Below are 24,388 nucleotides of genomic sequence, written 5' to 3'. Positions count from 1 at the left end.
CTTTTTGGTAATATGTTAGTGTTTAAAGAATTGAATCTTAGTTTTTAGCTGCAATGGAATCTTTTTTCCATAGTATAGGTTATTTTATTAAATGATTCACACATGTATAATATATATTGGAATATTTTAAAATATAGTAAAATATTAAAATTATTTTACAAAATAGACTAAAATTTGTTATATTTTATAAACCCTTTTATCCCGTATTTTTATTATATTTTATAAATAATTTCAACTATATATTTTTATCTAGATATATTAGAATATCATAAATATTTTCATCACTCTAATTAGAAATAACTTTCTCATATCAATAATATTTATTGAGGATAGATATCAGGATAGATTTTAAAATTTTTCAATAGTTCATATTTGAAAATAACTTTGTTTATCTAATTCAACATTTTTTTTTCTTTATTTTTCTTTATTTTTTAATAAAGAAGAAACTTTCCTCTTCTTCTCGTTCTGCTCGAACTCTGCTGCCACAATTAGAAACAATAATCCCATTCATATTTCTTCACAGATCTCCCTCAGCTCTCTGCCAATTTCATTCTTCAAAACTTCAATCTCCTTCACAAGTCTCAGTTTGATTTCACATTTCCATGGCAAATGCCTGGAAAAGGGACAAACCCCACAAACTACTTTCCCCTGTTTCACTCTTCTTTCTCTTTTCTTTCTCCATCCTCATCGTCTTCTTCTTCCTCTTCAACAACTCCAGCTCTTCACATCAATCCACTCCTAATTTCACAATCAAAACCCATTTCCCATTTCGATCAATTTCCCCTTTCGATTGCTTCAAATGCCCTCAATCCTACCCTGTGATTGCCAACGTTGTGGAAGGAGTTCGATACCCGTTTCTGTTCTCGATTGCAGATTTGGGAAATTTGCCTGATAAACCCCATAAGAACATTGTTCGGATGCTTAAAGGAAAACCCTTTCGGAAGCCGGACATTTCAGTGACGATTCAAGAGGTTTTGGAGAAGATGAAGGGTGATTCCGGTAATGGATTTGTTGTTGATGTGGGTGCTAATGTGGGAATGGCGAGTTTTGCTGCTGCTGCGATGGGGTTTCGTGTTTTGGCATTTGAGCCGGTTTTTGAAAATTTGCAGAGAATTTGTGATGGGATTTATCTGAATAGGGTTGGGGAATTGGTGAATGTGTTTGAGGCTGCTGCATCTGACAGGCTTGGGAATATCACTGTTCATAAGGTATTATTATCTGCCTGATTATTTCAATCTTTACAAATTTTATGGTTCCTTTTGCTGAAACTGCAGTCTCATTTGTGATTAGAATTGATTAGATCTCTAAAACTTTACCTTCGTGTGTTCTCTAAGTATGGTAGCATAACTGTTTACTTTTTGGGAGCTATCTGGATGGATTGGCCCTGTGGAAGATTGGGAGTTAACTTAATTTTGCATATTATACTTCAAAAGTTAATTTTCTATATATGTCTATCTATATTGCGAATAAAAGAGTTGGTTAGTCCTTTTCTATCAAATTATATAGATCATGTTTAAGTCATATTTCCATTTATGATTATTGTTATTATTATTACTTTTATTATCATTATTATTTTATAGAATCAACAACTTTCAATTATCGAACCACATCAAGAAAAATGTACTAAAAGAGGGTTTACAGCTTTGTAGATATTACATAGAAAATAACTGAAAATAAAAACTTCTATTCCGAAGTCAAAGAGTAAGATGGTACCTAATCAAGAACCAATGATTGTGTTGCAAACCTGAAATTGAGATGTAAAATAACAGGAAATAGTCTTGTTTGTATAAGAATATCACAAACCCGTTAGCACACTCTTTATTTTCACCTTTCACCAACCAAGTTCTTGCTGATGACAATCTCCCCTCCTAGTGTTCTTACAATGTCTCTTATGGATATATATTACCAACTGATTATATGTGCCATAAAAACCCTTTCAAATGTTCTTCTTGAACAAAGTCGAAAAATGTGTTAGTTTGGTTTGCATTCTTGGTGGATGTGCGGGTTAGGTAGTTCTTACTTGCAATATAAATGACATATATTTGGATTTCTTTTTGGAATTAAGATGTGTGATAGTCCTAGTTGGAGATATGTTAGGATTTTTAGTGGAATAATACTAAGGGTACAAGGGTTAGTAGTCAGGGATGCATTGGTTATAAATAGTGTGCTAGTGCCCTTAGAAAGGTGTGGATCATTTTGGTAGGAATTTCCTCTGCGAGAATTTAGGAGAGGCTATGAAAGTGTAGTTTTTTTTTATATTGATATTGCAATACATATTTCTACCTGTTTTGTTTCTGTGTTCTATTGTTTTTAGTGCTTTTGTTAGAAGGTATCCTAACAAGCTGATGACAGAAATCATCATCTAAACTAAGTTTTACTAGCAGCATAGTGAAAGTGTCAAGTATTTCTATATTTGTGAATAAATATTAATTCTCAAATATTTTTTTTAATATTTTTATTCTTTTCCATATTTGTAAGTGGTATTTCTCCTAGTTAAGAAGACCTAAATTGCACATATAAGAACAATAACTTGGTGGTTTAGAAAGTCACATGTTCAAACCCTTGTAATGTTATTTCCTTTTCAATTAATATTTAGTTCTACTTGTTGGGTCTTCTTATAGTGTTAGATGATATAATTAAATGTACCTTCACCCAAGAACTTAATTTTTTTAGTCAATCAATGGTTTAACAACATGCTCTCTGTCTTTTGCTTTTTACCCAGTTGGTTGGCCGGCTTGACAACAGTGCAGTTTCAGCAGCTGGTGCAAAGCTGGCATTCAAATCGAATGAAGAAATAGCAGTACAAGTGAAGTCAATTCCATTAGATGAAGTAATCCCGGATTCAGAACGAGTGCTTTTAATAAAAATCGATGTTCAAGGCTGGGAATATCATGTGCTAAAAGGGGCAAAGAGAATTTTGTCAAGGAAGGGCACTGAAGCTCCATATCTCATCTATGAGGAAGATGAAAAGCTGTTAAAGGCTAGTAATAGTAGTTCAAGGGAGATCAGAGAATTCCTTCATTCTGTAGGTTACCACCATTGCACTCAACACGGTACAGATGCACATTGCACAAAGACTGGTTGAATTTCTTTTGCAATGCATGCTCAGAGAACAAAAAACCTGCACTCAAGATCATTTCTCATGAAGAAAATATGAGGCGTTGTTTGCCTTCTCATCTGACAATCAAACATTGTACGAGGACCATCTCTGCTAAAGAGCCATTTTCATCTCAACTGCTTAGATGAAGCATGTAGCAGGCATTTTATTGTATATGGATCGAGTTATTGTTTGCAGAAGAAGCTGCCATTGGGATCTGCATTTTGAAGTGATAATCGAGTTTGAGGAATCAAACTGTTTCAAACTTTCTTTCGCCTTTCACATTCAATGTTTCTAGTTCCTGATATTTTGATTGTAGCTTCTTCAGTTTGTTGTTTGTCGTTGGTCGTTAGTTGATCTTGTTGTAGATGGTAACTTCCATTTTATCACTAGGTTAAGAAAAACTTATCTTACAAAAATTGATAATTGGAAACCACTTGAAATGGTAACCAATGTTGTATTTTTAGTTGTACTACATTGGGAGGTGGGAACATATTGACAAATATTTCAATCATCGCTCCAAACTAAATAAATCAAGATTGTTGATTTAGTTTTTGCCTTTCCCCTACATGCTCCCGTTGTAGTTATGAGAATACAAAACGATTTAAGCCTAGCATTTGATCTGGTGTAATTACATATAAAGAGATTCAATTCTCACAGTATGAATGTATCTCTTACTGCATACGCGTAATATCAATTTTCTTATATGGTGGCACTCTAATGTTTGGCTGCTACTAAATCGGCCCCAAAATCTGGTCTATTAATTCTGTATATGGAGAAGAATCTTGATGTAAAATTCAACTTATCATGACCACGCCCATAGATTTCCTGCAGTGAGAGTTTGGCATCCAAATCTATATTAGAGTAGTAGAAGACACTGGTTGATAACGATTCATAGCTTGTTTGCAAACGGTTAGTCAAGAACTTAGAACTTTATCAACCACTTGTAGAGGCAAATTCTCAGTCAATTTTAAAGTTGCTTCTCTATTTGAAGCCTATACTTATTAAAAGCATTGAACCATCAAAGTACTTATTTCACCACCAACTTCTGGTGAAATAACATTCATAGTTCTATTGAAGTAACAATTTAATTCTTGAACTTCAATTTGTACTTCCAAATTTGAAACAATTTGGTTTCTACTATGTAAAGTGTCAGTTTTTAATACGAAACAATTTAGTCTTTAGTTTTTAAGCCTTGTCTAGTCTCTAATTAGTTAATCTATACACGTAACAAATTTCATGAAATTTTAAAAATATTGTTCACAATAGACTAAGAAGACCAATAGGTACCTGATCAAGTTTGTTGAAAAAACGTAAGTTCTTTAGGATTCTTTTGGTCCACTCGTTTTGGAAGGGCCAGCTCTTTCCACCATGACATCGTACAGTTGCTTTCCATTCTGATCATTGAAGGAAACTTACAGTTTGTTAACAAAACTTCCCACCAGCCGAATTCTTTAAGTGAAGATAAAATGTTTTCCTCGGCGAAGCCTCATTTGCAACAACTAGAACTTACAAATATTACTGGGAAGAAGTGCACTTGGCCTTCTGGCTTTGTTTGAGTTTCTTTGAAGTACACTAGAATGGGAAAACTTGGCCACCATAACTCCCAGTTCACAAAAGTTGAATATCTGCAGTCATTAACATGGATTCAATTCAATTTACATTCAAAGTTCATCAAGTGCATAAAGATACCTACTTCCAACGATTCTTTCCACCCACAAAAGCATTTTCACCAGAGTCCACAAGCTCGTCTCCTATTTTTACCTCCTAAAACCACAGAACATAAGACTGATCTCGTCATTCTTGAATATAGATAACTTTTGCAAAGATTTGGGTCTCAAAAGAATCAAAAAGATATTTGAACTCCTTCAACAAATGGAAAGAAAAACAAAAAATATCTCCACTTTTCCAGATGGATACGACAATAAACAAATATTTCGTGAATTTCAGTTAACATACCAATGCTTCATTGTTAAAGACAAATCTCACTCGAGTAGCCTGAAAGAAGGAAGAAAAACTATCAACTGATACTAAGAAAGCATACATGTACCTTCAATACCTTATTAAGAAATTTGAAGGCGTCTTCTGAATATGTTTTAAGATCTCGTGAATGAAACTTTCTCTCTTGAAGGACTACTCTTTTCTATTATTACCTGGACCAGGAGCAGGAGCCCAAGAAGACCAATAGGTACAGCTGCTAGCAAATTATCAGTATAAGCTAACCCGCCAGCAGCACCTGTTACAATTATGAAGAACTTAAAAGATGAAGGGGAAGGTAAATTTGCTAACAAAAATAATGGTCTGCATTAATTTGTTAGAGATGTAAACGTAATTCTACGTCAAACGTTAGGGAAAAAAAGGACAAATCCTCAATGATATGAAGTATTTTGTGTAGAATCCAGAGAAAAAAGTTTCAACCTAAACTGGACAATATAAATGATTAATGATAACGAGAATATGAAGAGCATTATTCTCCTGTTAGTAGTGATTTTGAAACTACAAGACCTTTCTCATATGTCAATCAGGGGAGTGATTTTAACACTAGAGAACCTTTCTTTCTAACATGCCAAGTGACATTCACAATTTACTTTGCAGATTACACCAAGCCATTGGTGAAACTAGAAAGTATAAGTATACGTGTGTTTTGTCACTATGTCACCCTCTTTTACCTGGATTTTACATGACATTTGAGAACTAATCCAAAAATCCGTCAATCTTCAACAATACTTTTTATCCTCTAAATATCTGCACTTCTAAACAAGTTATCAAGAGTTATCAGGCAAAGATCAATTCTTTAGTACCTACCAAGTAAGACTATCGGAATTCTGTAATCTGGATCAGGTATTACGGTCTCTCGGCCCTTGACTCTCTTTCCAAACTATGAAACGCAAAAGTTAGTTTCTTTTTTTCTTTTCTTTTTTCACTATAAATAAAAAAATATATATATAGAGAGAGAGATTAACATAGACCTACAATGAAGTGCATACAAGAAATTTTCTTTATCAAAAACATTGGAAGCCACAAAATTAAAACAAAATATTTGAAAGTTTAGTTACCAAAAGGAAAATAGTACAAAACTTAAAGTAATCCAAGCCTTTTTAAAGACCATTTTTAGTATGAACTGAAGATTTTAACCTTCAATCTGAAGAGGAGGTGCAGGTGTTTTAACAAATGAGCTCGGTCGTGTTGTAAATAAGCATCAAAGTTCCAACTAATGATTTATGCAAACAAACAGATCTGATGTTTTAAGAAACATAAAACCAGCTCAAAAAAGTTCTACATTTTGTAAAAGCAATGTTGGAAGAAGACATACGTGGATAAATGTAATGCAAAAAAGACAAAAGAAAAAAGAAATCCACCAGACATTGAAAGTAAATGAAGAAAGGTGAGGAAGAAAACCAATGAGGCCACCAAAGAGAAGCTTCCACTGCAACATTTCATGTTTCTTCTTAGAAGACTTTTATTATACATTATATGGGCACCAAAAAATGAGCTTCTCAAATTCCTCAGAGAACCATCCACTTCTTTAACTGATCAAACACACAATTAATACTTCTTCAGTAACTTCTTTCCCACAAAAATCAAACCCATTACTCAAAAATTGAAACTGAGACTAAGGAATCAAATATCAGAATTTGTAAAAGCAAAAAGAAAAGACATTTTCCTTGAATAAAAGGGTAAAACCCGGAAGAAACAAATAATCTATTACACAAGAGCTCTTATCATAAGGACTTAGAAATTAGAAGGGGAAAAAAAAAACTCACTTGGGAAAGAGAGAAATCGTGGAGAAGAAAAGAGAGTGCAGCCCATGATCCTGAATTACTTCTGTACTTTGAAAACTAATCAAAATTGCTGCTTTTTTATGAGGACGAGAAAGGAGTGGAAGTGAAAGTGTTGGCTCTTGCTGAAGAAAACTAGATGTACACAAATACCCCTGTGTCCTCAAAATTTATGTAAATACCCCTATAAGAAAAAAAAAATCTTTGCGTAGAGAATGTATGATTGACCTCATTCATGGTTTGGTCCTCTCTCCTATAAGTTTTGCAAAATGTTTTTAACTTTCAACTAATTGCAATGTTAAAATGTCTCAAAATGTACTTATTTTCATTATATTGAAATTAGAATGATCAAAATTAAAATATATTTGGTCAATGAAATTTTACGAAAATAATAATTTAGTTCATGTAATTTCAAATTAATAATAACATCTTTATAAATATTGATTGTGGAATATATATTATTAAGCTTTAATAAAATTCTTACCCACATAAACCAATAAAATGATGGAAAATTGTTTCTTTTATAAACTACAATAACTAAAGTTATTAAATAACTTATACTTTTCAAAAAGACTTATTTTTTCTTTTTCAAAATTGTTAAACATTGGACAAAATTTGTCCTTTAGACATCAAATTATGGCAATCATTACTAACCGAAATTAAATACTAAATTTATTAGAATTTTAGAGACCAAAAACTGTCTTTTTTAACGATTTATCATTTTTGTAATATGTAAAAATCAAACCTTTGAAGGAAAAAATTGAAAGAGGGTAATTTGGTAATTAAGTGGAGGGGATAATGGGCCTTATCTGGTTAAATTTGCTTCATTTCCCACCAACTAAAATCACACACCGCAGAAGCAGAGCGTTAAGCTCATCAGAAAAACTTCTGAATTTCACTCATCAATAACAAATTCAAATTCCCAAAACCCCCATTTAAATGGCTTTTTCTATATGTTCTTCCACACCCATTTGCTCCTTTAATCACTCCAGCAATCCCAAACCCGGTATCTTCTTCTCCAAATCAGCTATTCATGCATTTTTCTTTGTTCTGCTTTTGTTTCTCTTTTAAAATGTGTTTATGGCCCTTTCTTTTCGCATTTTGTAGGGGTTCTTGTTGGAAATTCAGTGCCTCAGAAGGCTTTTAGGATGAATGAGGCGGTTCAAAGAACAAACCCCATTAGGCATTTGTCTTTTGAAGCCAAGGTATGGTTTCTTTGGGCATTTCTTTCCTATTTTACTTTTTTTAAGTGAAATGAACTTGTTTGTTTATGGTTGTTTTGTGGATAAGTTGTTGGGATTTTAGTGGATTGTGGACCTGGAAATTATGGAATAGTCTTTCATTCTCTACTGCCTGTCTTTGGCTAAGGGTTTTGTTAAGAAATCAACAAATAAAGACGAATAGAAAAGGTAAAGCAATGAAGAATCCTAGTGTAGCTATGTTAGTCAGAGGGAGAGAACAATTTTATTAGACAAAATAGTTCACTAGCTTACGAGTGGAAATGTTCGTTTGAATAACCATTAACTAGGTTGGTGAATATTAACTGGTTTTAATGTCGGTTTTGGCTTAAAATAAATCCAATTCAACCTAATTACACCTTTTTTCTTATAAGAAACCAAGATTTCATCGAACAAAATGAAAGAATACACAAAGTCATGCAAAAACAAACAAGCCCATAAGAATAGGGGACACAATAATAGGACCTCGTAAGCTGCTCACTATTGAACTACATGAAGAAGAACACAGTTTACTATTCTTTTTCAGTTTCTCAGAACATGTTTTCTTCTTGGTTTGGCAGGCTTCAGATGGTGCGGATAGTAAACAAACGACAAAATACAAAAGCATAGTTTGCACTGATTGCGATGGAAATGGTATGTATAGAAACTGGAGACCTCCATCTTTATTCCTTCAGTTAATATTTGTTTCTTCACTTTCTGTCAAGCTTTTGAATGGTACAAAATTATAAGTCATGAACTCTTAGAAAGGTCGAGGTAACTGAATGAAAGTTCTCTCCTATCCAAAAAGAAAAAATTGTAACAAATCAACTGTAAGTGTGACTATGTTCTCTTGATTATTATGCAAAGACTGGTAGAACTTGATTTTGTACAGTTCCAAGCACATTTGATCGAACTCAGAAGAAAACAAATATGGTTGGAAATAGATAATAGATTTTGAGAGAGACAGGGAAATAATGATAAACTTTGGTCTCAATTCATTCAATATTTTACAGAAAATATACATTGTATGTTCTTGAATGGAAGGAATAAGAGTCAACATGAGCAGAACTCAACTGAAATGAATTTATACTATTTGCCTCGAGGTGTGAGATTTGATTCCTCTTCCCAGTTATTGTAATATAAACAAAGGAATAAAAATAACAATGTAAAGATTTTGTAAGCTCTATGTTCGAGGATGATAATATATTTGTCTTCTTACACTATATTATTCAAATCATATCAGATTTTAGTTCCAAGTATTGCATAAGAAACAATTGGAACTCAACTTATAAGAAAGATAAACCGATCTAAAACTTCTAAGCAATAAGAACCATAATAAAATCACGATAAAGGAGGAGAAATGAACACCGAATTTATATTGGTTCATCCAATGTGGCTACATCTACCTCTTTTGCTGATGCAAGTTTCACTTAAATGCCAAGGAGAAAATGTACACGAGTCTATAACTGCTTAATAATGATTTATCTTCTCAGGAATCACTCTACAAAAGCTCATAAAACTCTATAATAGGAGTATGGAAACATTGCTGCAAACCCAAATAAAGTGGATCTGTTATCTCTCGTTTTATTTTCAATATGACAATCACACAGCCCCACTTGAACAAAGTTAAGAGATTAAACAAGCATGGAGACTGAGTTTACATATATTTTTTTCTCAATTTTTAGGTGCTGTCCTATGTTCTCAGTGCAAAGGAACAGGAGTTAATTCAGTGGATCACTTCAATGGACAGTTTAAAGCTGGTGGCTTATGCTGGTTGTGCAGGTATTGATGAACAAACTCTCCTTGATCATAATGTTATTTTGTCTACCTTACCTATTACTTGACTTCATTCTAGAGGTTTAAATTATAAAGACATGTAAACCAAAATGGAAGGTTAGAATTACTAGAGTCGAACATTGAGATAACTTGCAAGCAACAGGGTGGACAAAATGAGTGATTAAGCTTGCGTCTAATTCTTGCAAATATAAGTTGAACAATTTGTAAGTTTTATTACAAGGGGATATCTAGCTCAGACTAGGCAATTGTGATCAGAAAAGTCGAGTTTACGTTATGTGAACTCACTGCCGTGTGCCCTTATCCTAGGTATGTGTTTATAAATTCCTCGATTTGCATTTACTATTAGTTCAATAACATATGGAATGTGAGGATTCGAACCTACCACTACTTAGCCATGCTATATGTCTAAAACAACTTGAGTTGACATAAACCTTTATGCTTATGATCAACTAGCCAAGTCTATTTACATTGCATTTGTTATAAATCAAGCCATTTCAATCACAACCGTTGTTTCTTTCAAGATGTCCAATAGATTTTCTTGAAAGAATTAACGATAGAGATTATATTATCCTTTTTGTTAATGATTAAATTTGAGTTTCTTTACTAGTTAATGTCTTTAACATTGCAGAGGCAAAAGGGATGTCCTTTGTGGGGGCTGTAATGGAGCTGGTTTTGTGGGTGGATTTATGAGTACAGCTGACAGTTAGTAGTTTGTATTGCGAAGTATGAGTTTTCTTTCACCAAGTCAATTTATGGGTTGTGTGAGATGGAAAGACATACTAGTTTCAGTAATTTTGTATAATGGTTCATATAATTCCCAAGCTTGTAATTGAAATTATGAATGTTTTTTCTGCTATTCACCATTTGTTTTGTTGCATTCCCCTGAATTTTTGAGATCTTTGAGATGTAGTATATGACTACCATATACTTTTTAGGTTTGTTAATGGTAAAATAAATACTATAAGATGTTAAAAATGTTGTAGAATGAGGCAGTGACATGAATGACTATTCGTCTATGTACATCATTTCTTTTTTTTATACATGTGAGTGTTTAATGCAGTTTATTCCCACTTCGTCTAAACTCACAAGATAGTCTAGTAACTCAACACACAACCTCTATTTGATTACCTATTCTTACTAAAAGTACCGTTCAAAATTAGATTGTCAAATATTTGTGTCATCCACTTAATTGTGTTAAGTTCACAATCAGGTAGAAAATTAAAAATTTTCCCAAACTTCCTAATGAAAATATTATCAATTCAATCCAAGTATGTTAGACATTATTTGTCTTTTCATAAATTAATCAACTTACTTTGTAAAATTAAACAATTGAAGAGATTACAAACACATTTTGAGAACTATTGCATAGATGATTACTAAAAAAAATTCATAGTATCTATTTTGGGGTGTAATCTAAATTGATTGGCTTGAAAAAATTTATAATTTTAATTGACTTAAATTACAAATTTTTAGAGGATTAATTTACCAAAATACCCTTGATATGTGCTTATGTGTTGCCATTTTCATTAAGGACATAAGAGTAATTGAATAGCTCTCTTCACCGTCTTCCTTACCCGCCGCCCCGCCGTGGATAAACAGAACTTCTTCTCACAAATTCCACTATCAGATCTTCTTCTTCTTCACTCAAAGGTACTCTCTTTTTCTATCTTTCTCTATTTTTCTCTATCTTTCTCTTTTCTTCTATTATTTTCAATTTTATTTCTTCCCTTTATATAATGAATGGTTCAACCTAATTTGTAAGAACTAATTGGTTGATGTTTTCTGAAACGGACGTGTTTCAGCAATCAGAGCCTCGGAGAGGAAGATTTTGACACTAGGGGTTATTAATATATGTAAGTTTATTCTCCATTTTTGAAGGCGTTAATTTAATTTCTTCCAATTCCCCGTTTTAGGGCTGTTTTTGTATATGATTTGTATTCTTTGTCATTAAATCCACGCGAGAGTTTCCTGTTTCATCAAGATTAATTGCTTACTTGCTGAGAAAATATGTGGGTACGCGGCCGATTTAGGATTTGGGATAAATTATAGTGAGAAGTATCTTACAGTCTTCTCACAGCTTAATTGTGTTGGTCATTTTCAAATTTCATAATCTTTTTGGGTTACGAATATTGAGGATTTCGCAATGCTCACCAGCCGTTTGATGAAATTCTTCTATGGAGTGGTATGTTTGTATTTGTTTATCCTTCTTCGTTCCTCCTTTGTGTGGCTGTCACTTTCTTAGTTTCTGCTCTTTTGGGGTGACGGACATTGAACATTGCATAGTGCCCACCAAATGTTTGATGATATTCTACAATAAAATGGTATATTTGTGCATGATCATGCTTCTTCATATCCCCTTAATGTGGCTGTCACTTCCTAGTTCCTAATTTCTACTCCTTTAGAGTGATGAACATTGAACACTACGTAGAGGCTAGAGCCCACCAAATGTTTGACGAAATTCTTGTTGGTTGTGTTGTGCATATTCATCGTTCTTTGCTTTCCCACGTATAAACAGAAAAAGTTGTCCATTGAGAATTGGAACTTTTGGTATTAGATTCAAATGTAGCTTAGCTTTACTATGATTATTCCTTTCCTGTCTGTATATCAATTTTGGTTAAATTTCTAAGTTGAGCCTTTGAACTTCCAATTTTATGTCTTCTTAGTTCTGAATTTAGAAAGTGTTGAATAGGTCAAGGACCTATTAGGTACAAAATCAAATCTTAGTTGCTTATTTACACAATGGAAATTGGAAAGATTAAGGACGTACAAAACACTTCTTAAACTACAAGGACCTATTAGATACAAATGGATAGTTCACGGGCCAAATAGATGCAAACTTAAAAGTTTAGGGACTAAATCTGAAGTTTAACCATCAATTTTTTTTGTAGAAGCTTTGATTTGTAAGTACTAGTTATGATTACAGATCTATACAATGAAGAAAGGCTTGCACCCTCAATTGCAGTATGTATCGTATGTCACTCCGAGTGGCAGATTGATGGGTGCTATGATGACCAAAATACACAATGTCAGTAAAGTCTACCACCTCAGAGCAAAGCGTCAAATGATTGAAAGTGTTGGGCAGCTTGCCAAGTTCAAACGTCGTTACGAGATAGGGAATGATGAAGATGCTGCAAATGCTGAAAATGTTGAAAATGCTGAAAAGAAGTGACCTTTAGGGCAGCTCAAGGATCAGCTGTTTGCTTGGATGGCTCATTCTAAATTTGTTTCGAGGGCATGGCCTTGTGAGTGTTAGGAATTTAATGTTCACTTCTTTCAATTAATCAACCCCTTTTCAGAGTCTAGTCTTTTACAGGACAGCGAGTTATTTCCTATTATGGTTTTGATGTGCTTTTACCATTAGAATGATCTAATCTGCATTCCTATTTTCTTTTCATTAAATGTGATCACTTTCCACCCTCTTCTCTTACTGGGAAGCCTAGATTTATGAGACATCTATTTCATAACTATAAGTTGTGTTAAATAAATAACTCAACTCCAATTGCGTTTACTATTGAAGTTTACACATTTATGTAAGAAAACCATCTTCCCCTCTTTTGCAAATTTTTCGAAGAACACTAACTTACAACTATGTACTTCAAAACTTAGGCTTACTCAGCATCCCATACACTCCCAATGATATTTTTTTGGTATTAAGCTGACCCAAAGTTACGAAATTGGAACCTTTAGGTTGGTTTGACTAAGAGACTCCAATCCCTTGCCAATAGGAGAAAGAATCTATGAATTATGCATCGCGGTGGCGACCACATTGAGTCGAGTGTTTGGAGCATTAGCTTTTTAGTAAATGGCTTACATTTTTCTTATTTGTTTTAGCCATTGATGAATCAGCAAATGGCTTACGTTTGGGTTTGCTTATTTAATTTTCTTTTCACCCTTCAGCTCCGGAATCACTACATATCATCAACTGAAGTGCTTACTGTGTTTAATAGAAAAAAAGTTGCCAAATACATCGTAATTGTAAATATGTATTACCATTCCTTTATAAGATTCTACATAATTTGAACTTTGTAATTCAGTTTTACATTTGTTACTGTTAGTATCAAAAGTAATCCACACGAACATCAAAGGAAGACATACGAAACTATAAAAGGGAACTTCCTTGTAGTTGGTGATATCTGTTTGAACCTTCCTCTACTTAGCTACTTCTTCTAGCACCGGAACGTTCTTCCATGTATCCTCTAATCCATTCATTTGCAACGGTGGCAATGAGAAGACGCTCACGGTTGAGCTCCTGCTTCGGATTTCCTTCAAAACCCGTAATGCAGAAACGGTGCTTTTCATATAAAGTGACTCCATATACTCTATCTCGGATAGTTCCTTGGTTGCTTTAAGGAGATCATCAATGTTGGTGGTGCCTGGCTTCGTAGGAGCATCGACTTCATCGACTCCATTCGAACCAGTAGAAGGTAGCTCATTCAAAGGGAAGAGAAGATCCAACATCATCTCACACTGCTTCACGAGTGAGTAAAGCAGGTCGGTAGTAAAGAATGGCTGTTGCAGAACTTTCCGACTGTAGGGCAGGCGGATTAGTGCTCCAGTCCTTTTGTCATACTTCTTTAGGATTTTCACAAGTCCTATAAAAAAACGTATGCAAGTTGTGAGCAGTGAAGAATTTCTTTAATATTATAAAGTGTGTTTCTTTTTTAAAGGAAACCGAAGCATATTCTAAGCATAAAGGAATTGATTCAACAGTTTGTGGTCACAATTTGGAGTGTCTAAACTATTTAAGATATCATTAGGTGCCGTAAGAACATTAAAATAGCATAAAGTTCATCAGTACCACATAATTTCCACCAAAACCAAAGAAAGCGACAAAAGATGTCATATTCAAGATTTGACTGCAAGAGGGTATAAATATACATTCAAGCTGGCCAATTGCCAACCAATCAGTACATAGGGATAGGATAAATGAGAGGCAAAAAAAAAAAAAAAGACCAAAAAACTCCCCAAATATGACGATAATTGTAATTATATTCTATATCTTTCTATAATAAAAAATGAGTCTTCAAACTTATACAATACTAAATTTAGACTCTCAATCTTACACAATGGTAAAAATTGTAACAATTGACGTTTGGGGTTCAATTTCAATCAGGTTTGAAGGCTTAGTTTTTACGATTTTGAAGATAAAATTTGTCAAAATGTAGAAAAGAGAAAGTTAACAAAGGATTTGTACCTGTAAAGTTAAGGGCACTGTAATTCTCCAAGAGAACCATTTCTCCATGGAAGTCCACAATTTCCTTGCGAATTTTAACCATCTCTTCATTGGAATCCATTGCTTTTCCTACCCTATCTTGTAGCTCCTGAATTATATTCAAAAACAAAAGTGGAAGCAATTTGGTCGTCAGCATGGACCTGTAATGATCATTGGTTATAACTTGTAAAGAGATGAAATTCAACAATTCAATCTTCTATTGGAACAAATTTCTTAATTCAAAGATTTTCCTCTACTCGAAATCTTGAATAAATGTGAACCATCAAAAAGCTCTACACCTCGACATAAACCACATACATGAACAATCAACCTCCGAAAATCTTGTTAACAAAATTACAGGATTAAATGCCTAAATCGATCCAAGGACATCTAGGAATCAGATTTTTCATACGGCTAGGTCAAATTCCAGAATCGAATCGCATATCAACTTCACTAATTGCAAACGGAATGAACAACAAAATCCAAGGTCTAATTCAATTTCATCTCTCTAGAACAAATCGAAACACAGATCTCAACGAAAATTGAAAACAAGAATCGAACAAGAAAAATCACCTTCAATCTGATGATATACTCTTCCTCCTTTTCAACAAAGAAACTATTAAATTTCTCAAGCTCGTCCTCCAACAACTTAATAAAATTCATCTCCTCACTCGACGAAAAATCATCCTTCTCTCCATCCTCCACATAACAACTTCCAGCCGCATCAATCCTAGGCCGCTTACTCGGGCGTTCACCGCCTTTAGGCTCCACAAGCTTGAGGCGCTTCTTCAACTCCTTGTAAGACAAAAACTTATCCCGCCATTCCGGCAAAGTTTCCTCGATCTGGTTGCTCAGACTCTTGCCGAACTTCATAACCCCACAGTTTCCGACGCCGAAGAAAATGAAGAGAAGTGGTAAAATGGGGAATTGTGAAATTGGTGCGAAGCAGTTAGAGAGAAAAAGGAAAAATTGAAGGAATATAACGGTAAGAAAAAGAATATTCGAAGAAAAATTCTTCGAATATCCCTTTAATCTTCTTTCGGCATTTTTTGGGGTTTTATTCCTTTCGCTCAAAGCGATGGATGATAATTTATAATCATTTCTTTTAATTTCTATTTATTACATGTAAGCTTGTGATTGGTTGGTTTCGTTGAGTTAAAATATTCTTTAAATCTGTGTTTATATATATATATATATATATTTGGATACTCTAAAGTGGACTTTCTTATTGAAAGTTTATTGTTTTGGTTTGATTTGGTGTGTTGTTTTGTGTAAGTTTGATTTTAATTGAGATTAGGGAGTTTTAATTTTTGTTGGTTGAATTAGTGGAGGGATATAATTGGAGTCGAATATCCCGAAGAAATAATGTCTTTTTAAGTTTAAGATTTAAATACATAAAGTTGGAAGTTTTTAATATGAAGTGATAAAAATATATCGAGAAGTTCTCCAATTTTTTAATGATTGGAGATACAAGGTTTATAAGTAGATTTTAGGGGCATTTGCAAACATAATAAAAAAAATTACGATAAAGATTGTTATATTTGTCTATACATATCATGATAAATCATATCACCAGCGGATTTAGTATAGGTCTACGGGGGACTCAAGTCCCCTTTCAACTTTATCGTCTTTATATAATATATATAAGGAAAGTTATTTAACTTTTAATATTTACAGGTAGCTTAGTAGTTATTTTGTCTATTAGTCCCTTTTATGTAATTTAATTTTCATATTTTTCTGGACATGATAGATACGGATAATCTATCTACGATATTTTACTATATTTATAATTATTCAATATTGGGCTTTACCTTTGGACCTTTGGAGGAAAAAAATAATGGGCTCTAATTGTGTACCGACTTATAGGTCCATTAAAGCCCATTATCCTTGAACATAATTTAGTGTTTAGTGTATATATACACTAAACTATGATTTGACTCTAAGTTCAATTAGTCAACATGATCGTAGTTATAGCTTTGATAAATAGGTTTAAATCTCCATGTTGTATGAAACTATAGAAATTAGTTAGGTTTCGATGGATTATATAATCTTACTTACTTTTAAAGTGCATTTGATATTTATATTTTGACTATCTAACATTTTAATAAAAAAAATTATTGTAAATGACAAAACTACTGAAAATATTTATAAGATATAGCAAAATTTCAGTTTTTTTATATCATTAAAGTAAAAATAAAATAAAATTATAAATAAAAAGAAAAGGGAAGATGAACTAATTTAAGAAAGGAAATTAAACCCAACATAAATAATGGTGACATTGTTACTTCAAATAATATCGATGCAACTTGGCCCTCAAAGTTACCTTCCTTAAGAATTAGATTGTCACACAATCAATTTAGTGACAATTGCAAATATATAACCATCATTCTCCGCATATTAGAAGATATATATATATATATATATATAGAATAATATAAAAGAGTTTACAAATGTAACATCCACTAGCACCTATAACGTCTATTCTTAAATTTCTATCATAAGTATATAGTATATCGCAAGTTTTACTGTAATTGCAATTTTTTAAATTGTTTCTATTCACGGTGTTATTAATCCTAAACAGTGCTATTCATTGTAATGGCTCTTAATCATATGATCGGAACAATGATATTTTACACAAGTCTATTTTTTTTCTTTTATAAAACGAAAACAAAAATGACATGACATCTATTATAAATTAGGTCGGTCTTACTTTCTCCTTCTCCCTTTAATTTCGATCGGCATCTTTGCTATCTCCTTCCAATAGTCGATTGCTAATTCGTTAGGAGCTAATGAAATGAAAATTCTTCTCTCTTTTCTTTAGATTTTTAATAATTTTGTCACTTAATTTTATATTACCAAATCTCATTAGAGTTCATTCATCATATGTTCATCGTCATGTTAGCATCTTGTCAAGTCTCAATTAACGATCATCATACCTTAAAGAACCATATAAAACACCAACCCCAACCTTGTCGTAGACTAAAAACACATTGGCTCTGTATTTTTTTAATTTTCGACAATGTGACACATATTTAACTTTTAAGTCACATGTAAAATGTCTTAATTAGTCGCTTAACTATATCATGCCCAAATCACTTAAAACATTTTAATAGTAACAAAAATGAGTATATAACACGTTTTTCTTGAGAAAACTTTTTACTACAATCATAATACATACTGTTCACCCTGTAAATTTTGTTATATTAATTATATTAGTATCTTAATATGCTATCAAACTTTACATCGTTCTTAAATGATATACTGATGTGACCTGCAAATAAATAAAAGTAGAGTATATCCACTCCATCGCATACCGTATATAAAAATTTCCCCACTTTTGATTACTATATTATTGTCAAGCAATTGAAGAAATTCAACATTTTGGTACAAAAATTGGTGAAGATTTTAAAGTGGTAGTCCTAAACTTTGAGGACCACAATAATAATAATTAAAAGAGAAAAATCTCAATACAAGGAAGGGAAGAAAGACAAGTTTAACAAATTATGCACAAACATCCTATCATTGTCAACACAAAGATATATCCTATACTTTTGGAAGTTTTTTCTTTTCTTTTTGTCTTTGAAAATTTCTGTCTCTCTTTTCAAAAGTAATTAAAGTTTACTTTAATTTTCCAACTAAACCTTCCAATAATTCTTACCTAAATTTCTAACATCAAATGGAGTCTTCCATACTTGATGTTGCAATATATATATATATATATAAAAGAATAATACACTCTTATATGATACTTTCGTACTATACTAAATCTACTTTATCGATTAATTTTCGAAAAAATTGCACAAACTACCCCTAAACTTTAGGTTGATATAAATAGATTATCTCCTCAAGTTTATTATTATTGGTTGCAATCAATCCTTTTCTTAAATCAAATTTACATAAATAATAGGGAAATTGCATCGGATGACAAATTTCTTTTAAAAAAAAGCAGCTCCTAACACTTCCTTTTTGCATATTGCAAATATAACGAGTAATTAGATATACCAGGCAGCTATTAAAGAACTATCAAATGGACTATCAAAGGACAATCCGCTTTTAAATTTGCTATTTTTGCAATTTAGAAAGTGTATTGACATAGACTCTGTTATCATAAAACTTTTTACTATTTTGCCAAACGGCCGTGGACAATAACGGAAAACTTAAGAAATTGGCTTTAACAGCATGAAGGGGAAGACAAAAATGGACAAGGAAAGCAAAGGTTACTCATAATAATTATCTAACATGTTATCATCCAAAATTATATCATATCAAACTAATTACACTATGAGATTAATCATAAAAATTAACCTTAGATACAATATGAACGATCAATCCAATTTACGATATAACTTTATTTCAAAAGAATTTCAAATTAATCCAGATATATATAATCAAACAATATAATTAAGACATCCAATAATAATATCTAAGACATCTTATTCTGATCCCAAATCTTAGGGAGAGTTTAGAATTTGATATGACTTCTCTTTCACTCTATTAGTCAATGTATTAAAGATCTAAAAATATAATATGAATGAAAAGAAATTTCAAAAATGTTCCTAAATTTCCATCCACGAATTAGCAAAAGGTCAAGGAGCTGCTTTCGTTGATGGGATTTACAGATCCAAATTAAACACAATTAGTCAAGATCGAAGAGCTTTCAAATAAATCCTTAATTTGTTGCAACATCATCCAAATTTGATAATAGCAATTCTAGAATCATCTTGCATACAATGGTCTTCTTCTTCTTCTTACCAAACCCATAGTTACGTTTAGGGATGATTTGTACAATTTTTCCTCAATATTTTACCGACAGTAAACGAAAGTAGTATTCATAAAAGCATAGTATATGAAAATTATTTCTAGTTAAAAGTGAATTTACTCTAGCACGGTTTTACATGATCTTTCATGTGAGAGGTTTGATCTTCCAACCATACAATTGTTGTACTAAAAAAAAATATGATTGAATACGACCTCCAATTTTAAAAGACGGTGCATGTCAATTTAAGTTATTTTGTCATTTTGATACCGTAAAAACTTGAATCACTTGTGGGTTTATTACTATAGTATGTATTCGTGGTATAAATTATTTTAGTTTGAGAAGGAAATAGTAAATACTGTAACAAAAAAAAAATGATGAGTATAAGTGGTAGCAAATAGGAGGTTTAATTTTGAAGTAGTATGTTTACCGTAGCGAATTGAGATTTTTAAATAATATTATTACTGTAGTTAGAGATGATTATTATAAATTCAGCCCCTTAAATATTAAATCTAATAAATTACATTTTCTTTAACGATACGTAGGGTGAGAGAATTGAATCTCAAATTTCTCACTAGTAATAAATACTGAGGTATGTTCACGTATAGATTAATAATAAAATTCTTATCCAAATAGAATTCAAATACTTTATCAACTTTGAGGTCAAAAGTTTAACCTTCCACACAACATGTATAAAATATCAAAGAAAAAAACCCGAACATAACGGTAAAAACAACATACAATAAGCCACATGTTCAAGGAATACAAATATATGGATGGAAGAAAAAAAAGAAAATTCTTTCACAATGAACTCTATATTTTATATCAATGTACAATTACACTTGCCACACCATTCATACATGTATAAATTAAATACATGCATACATAAATTATTTTTAGGCTAAATTACCAAAATGTACCTCTTTGCCCTTTATTTAAAAGATAACCCAAATCTTCTAAAAATTATATATATATATAATCCTTAACGTTTTCAAAACATTTCAAAACTATCCTTGAACAACAAATAACGTCAGACAAAAAAAATCGAGACTGTGGTAATACTAGAATGGAAATAAAGTTTCAAAGAACCGTCACTACCACAAACATTTTTCAACCTTAATTTATATCTAAAATCCTAACAAATTTTTGAAGGAATTAAACACACTTGAATGAAGTTAATTAAAGATAATGTTTTAGTTTTCAAAAGATGAATTATATCTTTTAAACAAAAGGGCAATGGTTTCTTTTCTTTTTTTTTTTTTTTTGAAATTTAGCCTAATTATTTTAACACTATATCATATTCATATAATTATATTATAAATGCACAACGATATATATGTATGTGTGTGTGTGTGTGTATATATATATATATAATTAGTTAGATTAGAGAGGGTAAAAAAGTTGGTTCCTCCCCATGAAGATGATCTTGAAGTTGAATAATTTCAGATGGGTTACCATAATTTCTGCTCAGTAATTCCTCAATCATTTGTAATGCAATCCTTTCTTCTTCGTCATCCATTTCCAACTTCCTCATGTGGCAGCTCCCACCGCCACTACCTTCTGACGACGACATCAAACCAGAAAAACTCCCACTTCTTTTATTCCTTTTCACCCGCCCACCGTCGGCGCCGTCCTCTCCTCCGCCTGCCGTGGTGGAGGAGGAGGAGGAGGAGGAGTTGGTTTTTCCAAGATGAACGGTCATGACCCAGCTGGAGTCGGAGCGTTGGCCAGCGCGTTTCTGCCAAACGCCGATGTGGGAATTTTCGGTGTCCAGTCGGAGACATGTCATCGATGGCGACGGCACCTTGCTGCATTTTCGGAGCTTGGCGTGGAGAATCTCCGATAAGCCCTTTGGAGAAGATGGAGAAATGATATTATTGATCATATTATTGTCGGGTTTTTCAAACTCCGACACCGTCGTTTGGCTCATCGGAAAATTGGTTTTCGCATTCCGGCCGCTCATTAACACGGCCGCTTGATCATAAGCTCTCGCTGCCTCCTCCGCCGTCTCAAACGTCCCCAACCAAACTCTTCTCTTCCTATATAATATATAAACAATATTTTCAAATGTAGTACAATTTAAATCAAATTGATAAACAGATGACTATTTGAGTAGTAATATCATAACCCCAATCTCCATTTGGTGAGTTGGAGAGATAGTATGTATGGTGAAGAGTCTATAAAAAAGAAGTGTTGGGTACGACTTTCTTAACCTAAATTAATCAAAGGTTTAAGATTCAACGAGAGAAACAAACAAACCCTAATTAGGAGGAAGAGAGATCAGTAGCTAGACTTACAGAAGAGGATGACGAATTTCGGAGACCCAAGATCCCCAATGTCTTTGCCTAACACCTCTAAACTTCTTTGAAGGCACCATGGTTTTGAAAAGATCAATACAAAGGAAAGGAGGGATTGAGTGTGTCAGAATGTGAAAGGCCAAAGTACATATGAGAGCACCAAAAGAGGGGAAGGAACATAATATAGGGAAAGTGATGAATGGGGAAGGTGAAAAACTTTTTTAACTTGGAAATGAAGATATGGTTGAGGAATCTAGCTAGGCAGTACTATTCATCAACCCTTATCATTTCACTTTTCCCTTTTTCTTTTTATTTTATTTTTGCTAGGGTTAGATATTGATATTAATTTGGTTAAATGACTACGTTTCTTGATTCTTCATCGTCTTTCGTAAAAATAACAGTTTAGTTAACGAAACAATCGTAACATAATAGGATGGATTCTTAGTTATGGAATGTTTAAAGTTTAATATATATAATTTGGTACATGCATTTGTTTTCAAATTTGTAATGATAGATTTAGTTTTTACTATAAAAAGTGTTTGAAAAAATAAAATACATTTTTCGTTAGTGAATTTTGAGTTTATATATATATATATAGGTTCTTTTACGCTTTAAAATTTTCAATTTTGAGTCTAATTTTTAAGTTTAGTTTTTATTTAATTTTCGGGTTTAAGATTTTAAATAATAAAACCTAAGAATTCAATGACAACCATATACTAAAATATATATATATATATTTTTTTTTGGGAAATATTAGATAGGATTTCTTCAATTTTTATATATGTACAAATTGATTGACTAATTTGAAAGCTAAGATTAATTAATTATCACATTTGTAGATTTGTTTTTTTCTTTAATGAATGCTACTTTCATAATATATTTCTTAGAATAGTATTTGAATTATAAGGCAAACCGTGACAAAATATTTATATTTTGAGACAAAATTAAATATGATCGTATAATTATTTTGTATTAATATTTTGATTTATTGGGTAAGGTTTAGTTTTGATTTAGGGTGAGATAAAATTGGAATAGATAGATAGAGACTACTGTCGGTGAATTAAAAAGTTTAATGAAAACTACTACTCTCATAATTATTATTAATTTTCACCTAAAACTTTAATTTTCCTTATTGTATTATAGGGTATATGTCCCATATATATATCTACCCCAAATAAATGGTCTCTTCTCCAAACTTATTTACTTCTATATAGACTCTACTAGCCCTTTTGACTTTGCCTTCTTTATAATACTATCTCTCTCTCTCTCTCTCTTTACAATTAGGGTTAGTTTTTGGCCATAACTAAACCCACAAAAGAGGAGAAAATATTAAGAGAGAGGTGCCTTCTTGTATTTATATGTGGTATAATTTGTTAATTAGGTTTAATTTTGCCGACTAAAATGAACTTCTATAGCTAAATGGATGTCAAGTATATACGATAATTTCAAGGTGAGAATTCTCGAAGAAAAAACTATATCCTTGAATTTAAAGAAAAAAGTCCACTCATTGAGGATACTCTTCGAGCTATATCGATAATGTTCGATTTTCTTGGGATGTGATAGTACAAGCTTTCGAGGCACAAGAGATTTTGTAGAAATAGTTAGCAAAACATCGTGAACCATAAAATCTATGGTCCATTAGGATTGACTAATTTTTGAGTGTTTTAATTATAAACGATTGCTTTTGTATACCTGTAAACACAATTATTTTAAACACTTTAGAAAGTCAATTTCAAACAAATATTATTCTTAATTGTGAAGAGATGTCGTTGTTTCATATCCTGGCTGGAAGTTTAGCATTATATGGTATTCATTAACTTTAAATATATGCATAACTACTTAGCCTATAGTTCAAGCTAATACAATTTTGAGTTATACATATAACTTTATTACTTGTCCATAATTATCTATATTATTATTCTATAGTTCTAAGCAATATCTCTTTATATATAGTAGACTTTTATTATTCTTTTCACATAGGGCAAATATTAGGAACCCTATCTTTTCACTTTCATGTAGGGTTTAGGGTTTTCAATGCATCATAATTACTTTTCAACTTGTTTCCTATGTTTTGATTCAATTTTGTCATTGGCCTACATGACTATAAATTTGAGTTTTACTTTTTACTACTTGATTAACAATTATTATCTATATATAAAGTCAAACTAAGAATAACTTTAAAAGTATACATTTTCTATGTTAGAAAATTCAAAAATTTTCAACCCCTACATTT

At 32.1% G+C, this 24,388-nt stretch overlaps 6 protein-coding genes across 7 annotated transcripts; 3 read left to right on the top strand and 3 right to left on the bottom strand.

Moving 5' to 3' along the window:
- The first annotated feature begins 346 nt into the window (after positions 1-346).
- Positions 347-3,647, top strand: LOC103497251 (uncharacterized). The gene is made up of 2 exons (XM_008459365.3): positions 347-1,208; positions 2,723-3,647. Exons 1-2 carry the CDS (start codon positions 603-605, stop codon positions 3,083-3,085), a joined length of 969 nt encoding a protein of 322 aa, XP_008457587.1. The 5' UTR covers positions 347-602; the 3' UTR covers positions 3,086-3,647.
- LOC103497257 (uncharacterized) lies at positions 3,601-7,025 on the bottom strand. The gene is made up of 9 exons (XM_008459375.3): positions 6,862-7,025; positions 6,497-6,627; positions 5,903-5,975; positions 5,251-5,333; positions 5,057-5,095; positions 4,794-4,864; positions 4,611-4,725; positions 4,388-4,494; positions 3,601-3,925 (listed from the first exon to the last, which is right to left on the bottom strand). The coding sequence occupies exons 1-8, from the start codon at positions 6,905-6,907 to the stop codon at positions 4,420-4,422; spliced, it is 633 nt and encodes a 210-aa protein (XP_008457597.2). The 5' UTR covers positions 6,908-7,025; the 3' UTR covers positions 3,601-3,925; positions 4,388-4,419.
- A 672-nt stretch (positions 7,026-7,697) lies between these two features.
- LOC103497244 (protein BUNDLE SHEATH DEFECTIVE 2, chloroplastic-like) lies at positions 7,698-10,767 on the top strand. The gene is made up of 5 exons (XM_008459358.3): positions 7,698-7,882; positions 7,984-8,081; positions 8,675-8,747; positions 9,779-9,875; positions 10,519-10,767. The coding sequence occupies exons 1-5, from the start codon at positions 7,816-7,818 to the stop codon at positions 10,595-10,597; spliced, it is 414 nt and encodes a 137-aa protein (XP_008457580.1). The 5' UTR covers positions 7,698-7,815; the 3' UTR covers positions 10,598-10,767.
- A 649-nt stretch (positions 10,768-11,416) lies between these two features.
- Positions 11,417-13,398, top strand: LOC103497231 (uncharacterized). Of its 2 annotated transcripts, none has more exons than XM_008459347.3 (3): positions 11,417-11,540; positions 11,693-11,743; positions 12,779-13,398. In XM_008459347.3, the coding sequence occupies exon 3, from the start codon at positions 12,823-12,825 to the stop codon at positions 13,057-13,059; it is 237 nt and encodes a 78-aa protein (XP_008457569.1). In that variant the 5' UTR covers positions 11,417-11,540; positions 11,693-11,743; positions 12,779-12,822; the 3' UTR covers positions 13,060-13,398. The 2 variants fall into 2 exon arrangements, with proteins under 2 accessions (XP_008457569.1, XP_016902262.1); XM_017046773.2 differs by having other exon boundaries at positions 11,424-11,540; positions 12,814-13,398.
- A 455-nt stretch (positions 13,399-13,853) lies between these two features.
- On the bottom strand, positions 13,854-16,159 carry LOC103497222 (SPX domain-containing protein 1). Its single transcript, XM_008459336.3, has 3 exons — positions 15,676-16,159; positions 15,085-15,211; positions 13,854-14,482 (listed from the first exon to the last, which is right to left on the bottom strand). The coding sequence occupies exons 1-3, from the start codon at positions 15,973-15,975 to the stop codon at positions 14,040-14,042; spliced, it is 870 nt and encodes a 289-aa protein (XP_008457558.1). The 5' UTR covers positions 15,976-16,159; the 3' UTR covers positions 13,854-14,039.
- A 4,495-nt stretch (positions 16,160-20,654) lies between these two features.
- LOC103497212 (ethylene-responsive transcription factor WIN1-like) lies at positions 20,655-22,345 on the bottom strand. The gene is made up of 2 exons (XM_008459328.3): positions 22,156-22,345; positions 20,655-21,897 (listed from the first exon to the last, which is right to left on the bottom strand). Exons 1-2 carry the CDS (start codon positions 22,233-22,235, stop codon positions 21,237-21,239), a joined length of 741 nt encoding a protein of 246 aa, XP_008457550.2. The 5' UTR covers positions 22,236-22,345; the 3' UTR covers positions 20,655-21,236.
- Between the last annotated feature and the right edge of the window lie 2,043 nt (positions 22,346-24,388).

This window comes from Cucumis melo, chromosome 5 (genome assembly GCF_025177605.1).
Source record: "Cucumis melo cultivar AY chromosome 5, USDA_Cmelo_AY_1.0, whole genome shotgun sequence".
NCBI classification, from domain to species: Eukaryota; Viridiplantae; Streptophyta; class Magnoliopsida; order Cucurbitales; family Cucurbitaceae; genus Cucumis; species Cucumis melo.
The sequence above is the reverse complement of the archived record's forward strand: the minus strand, read 5'-3'. Positions and strand labels throughout refer to the sequence as shown.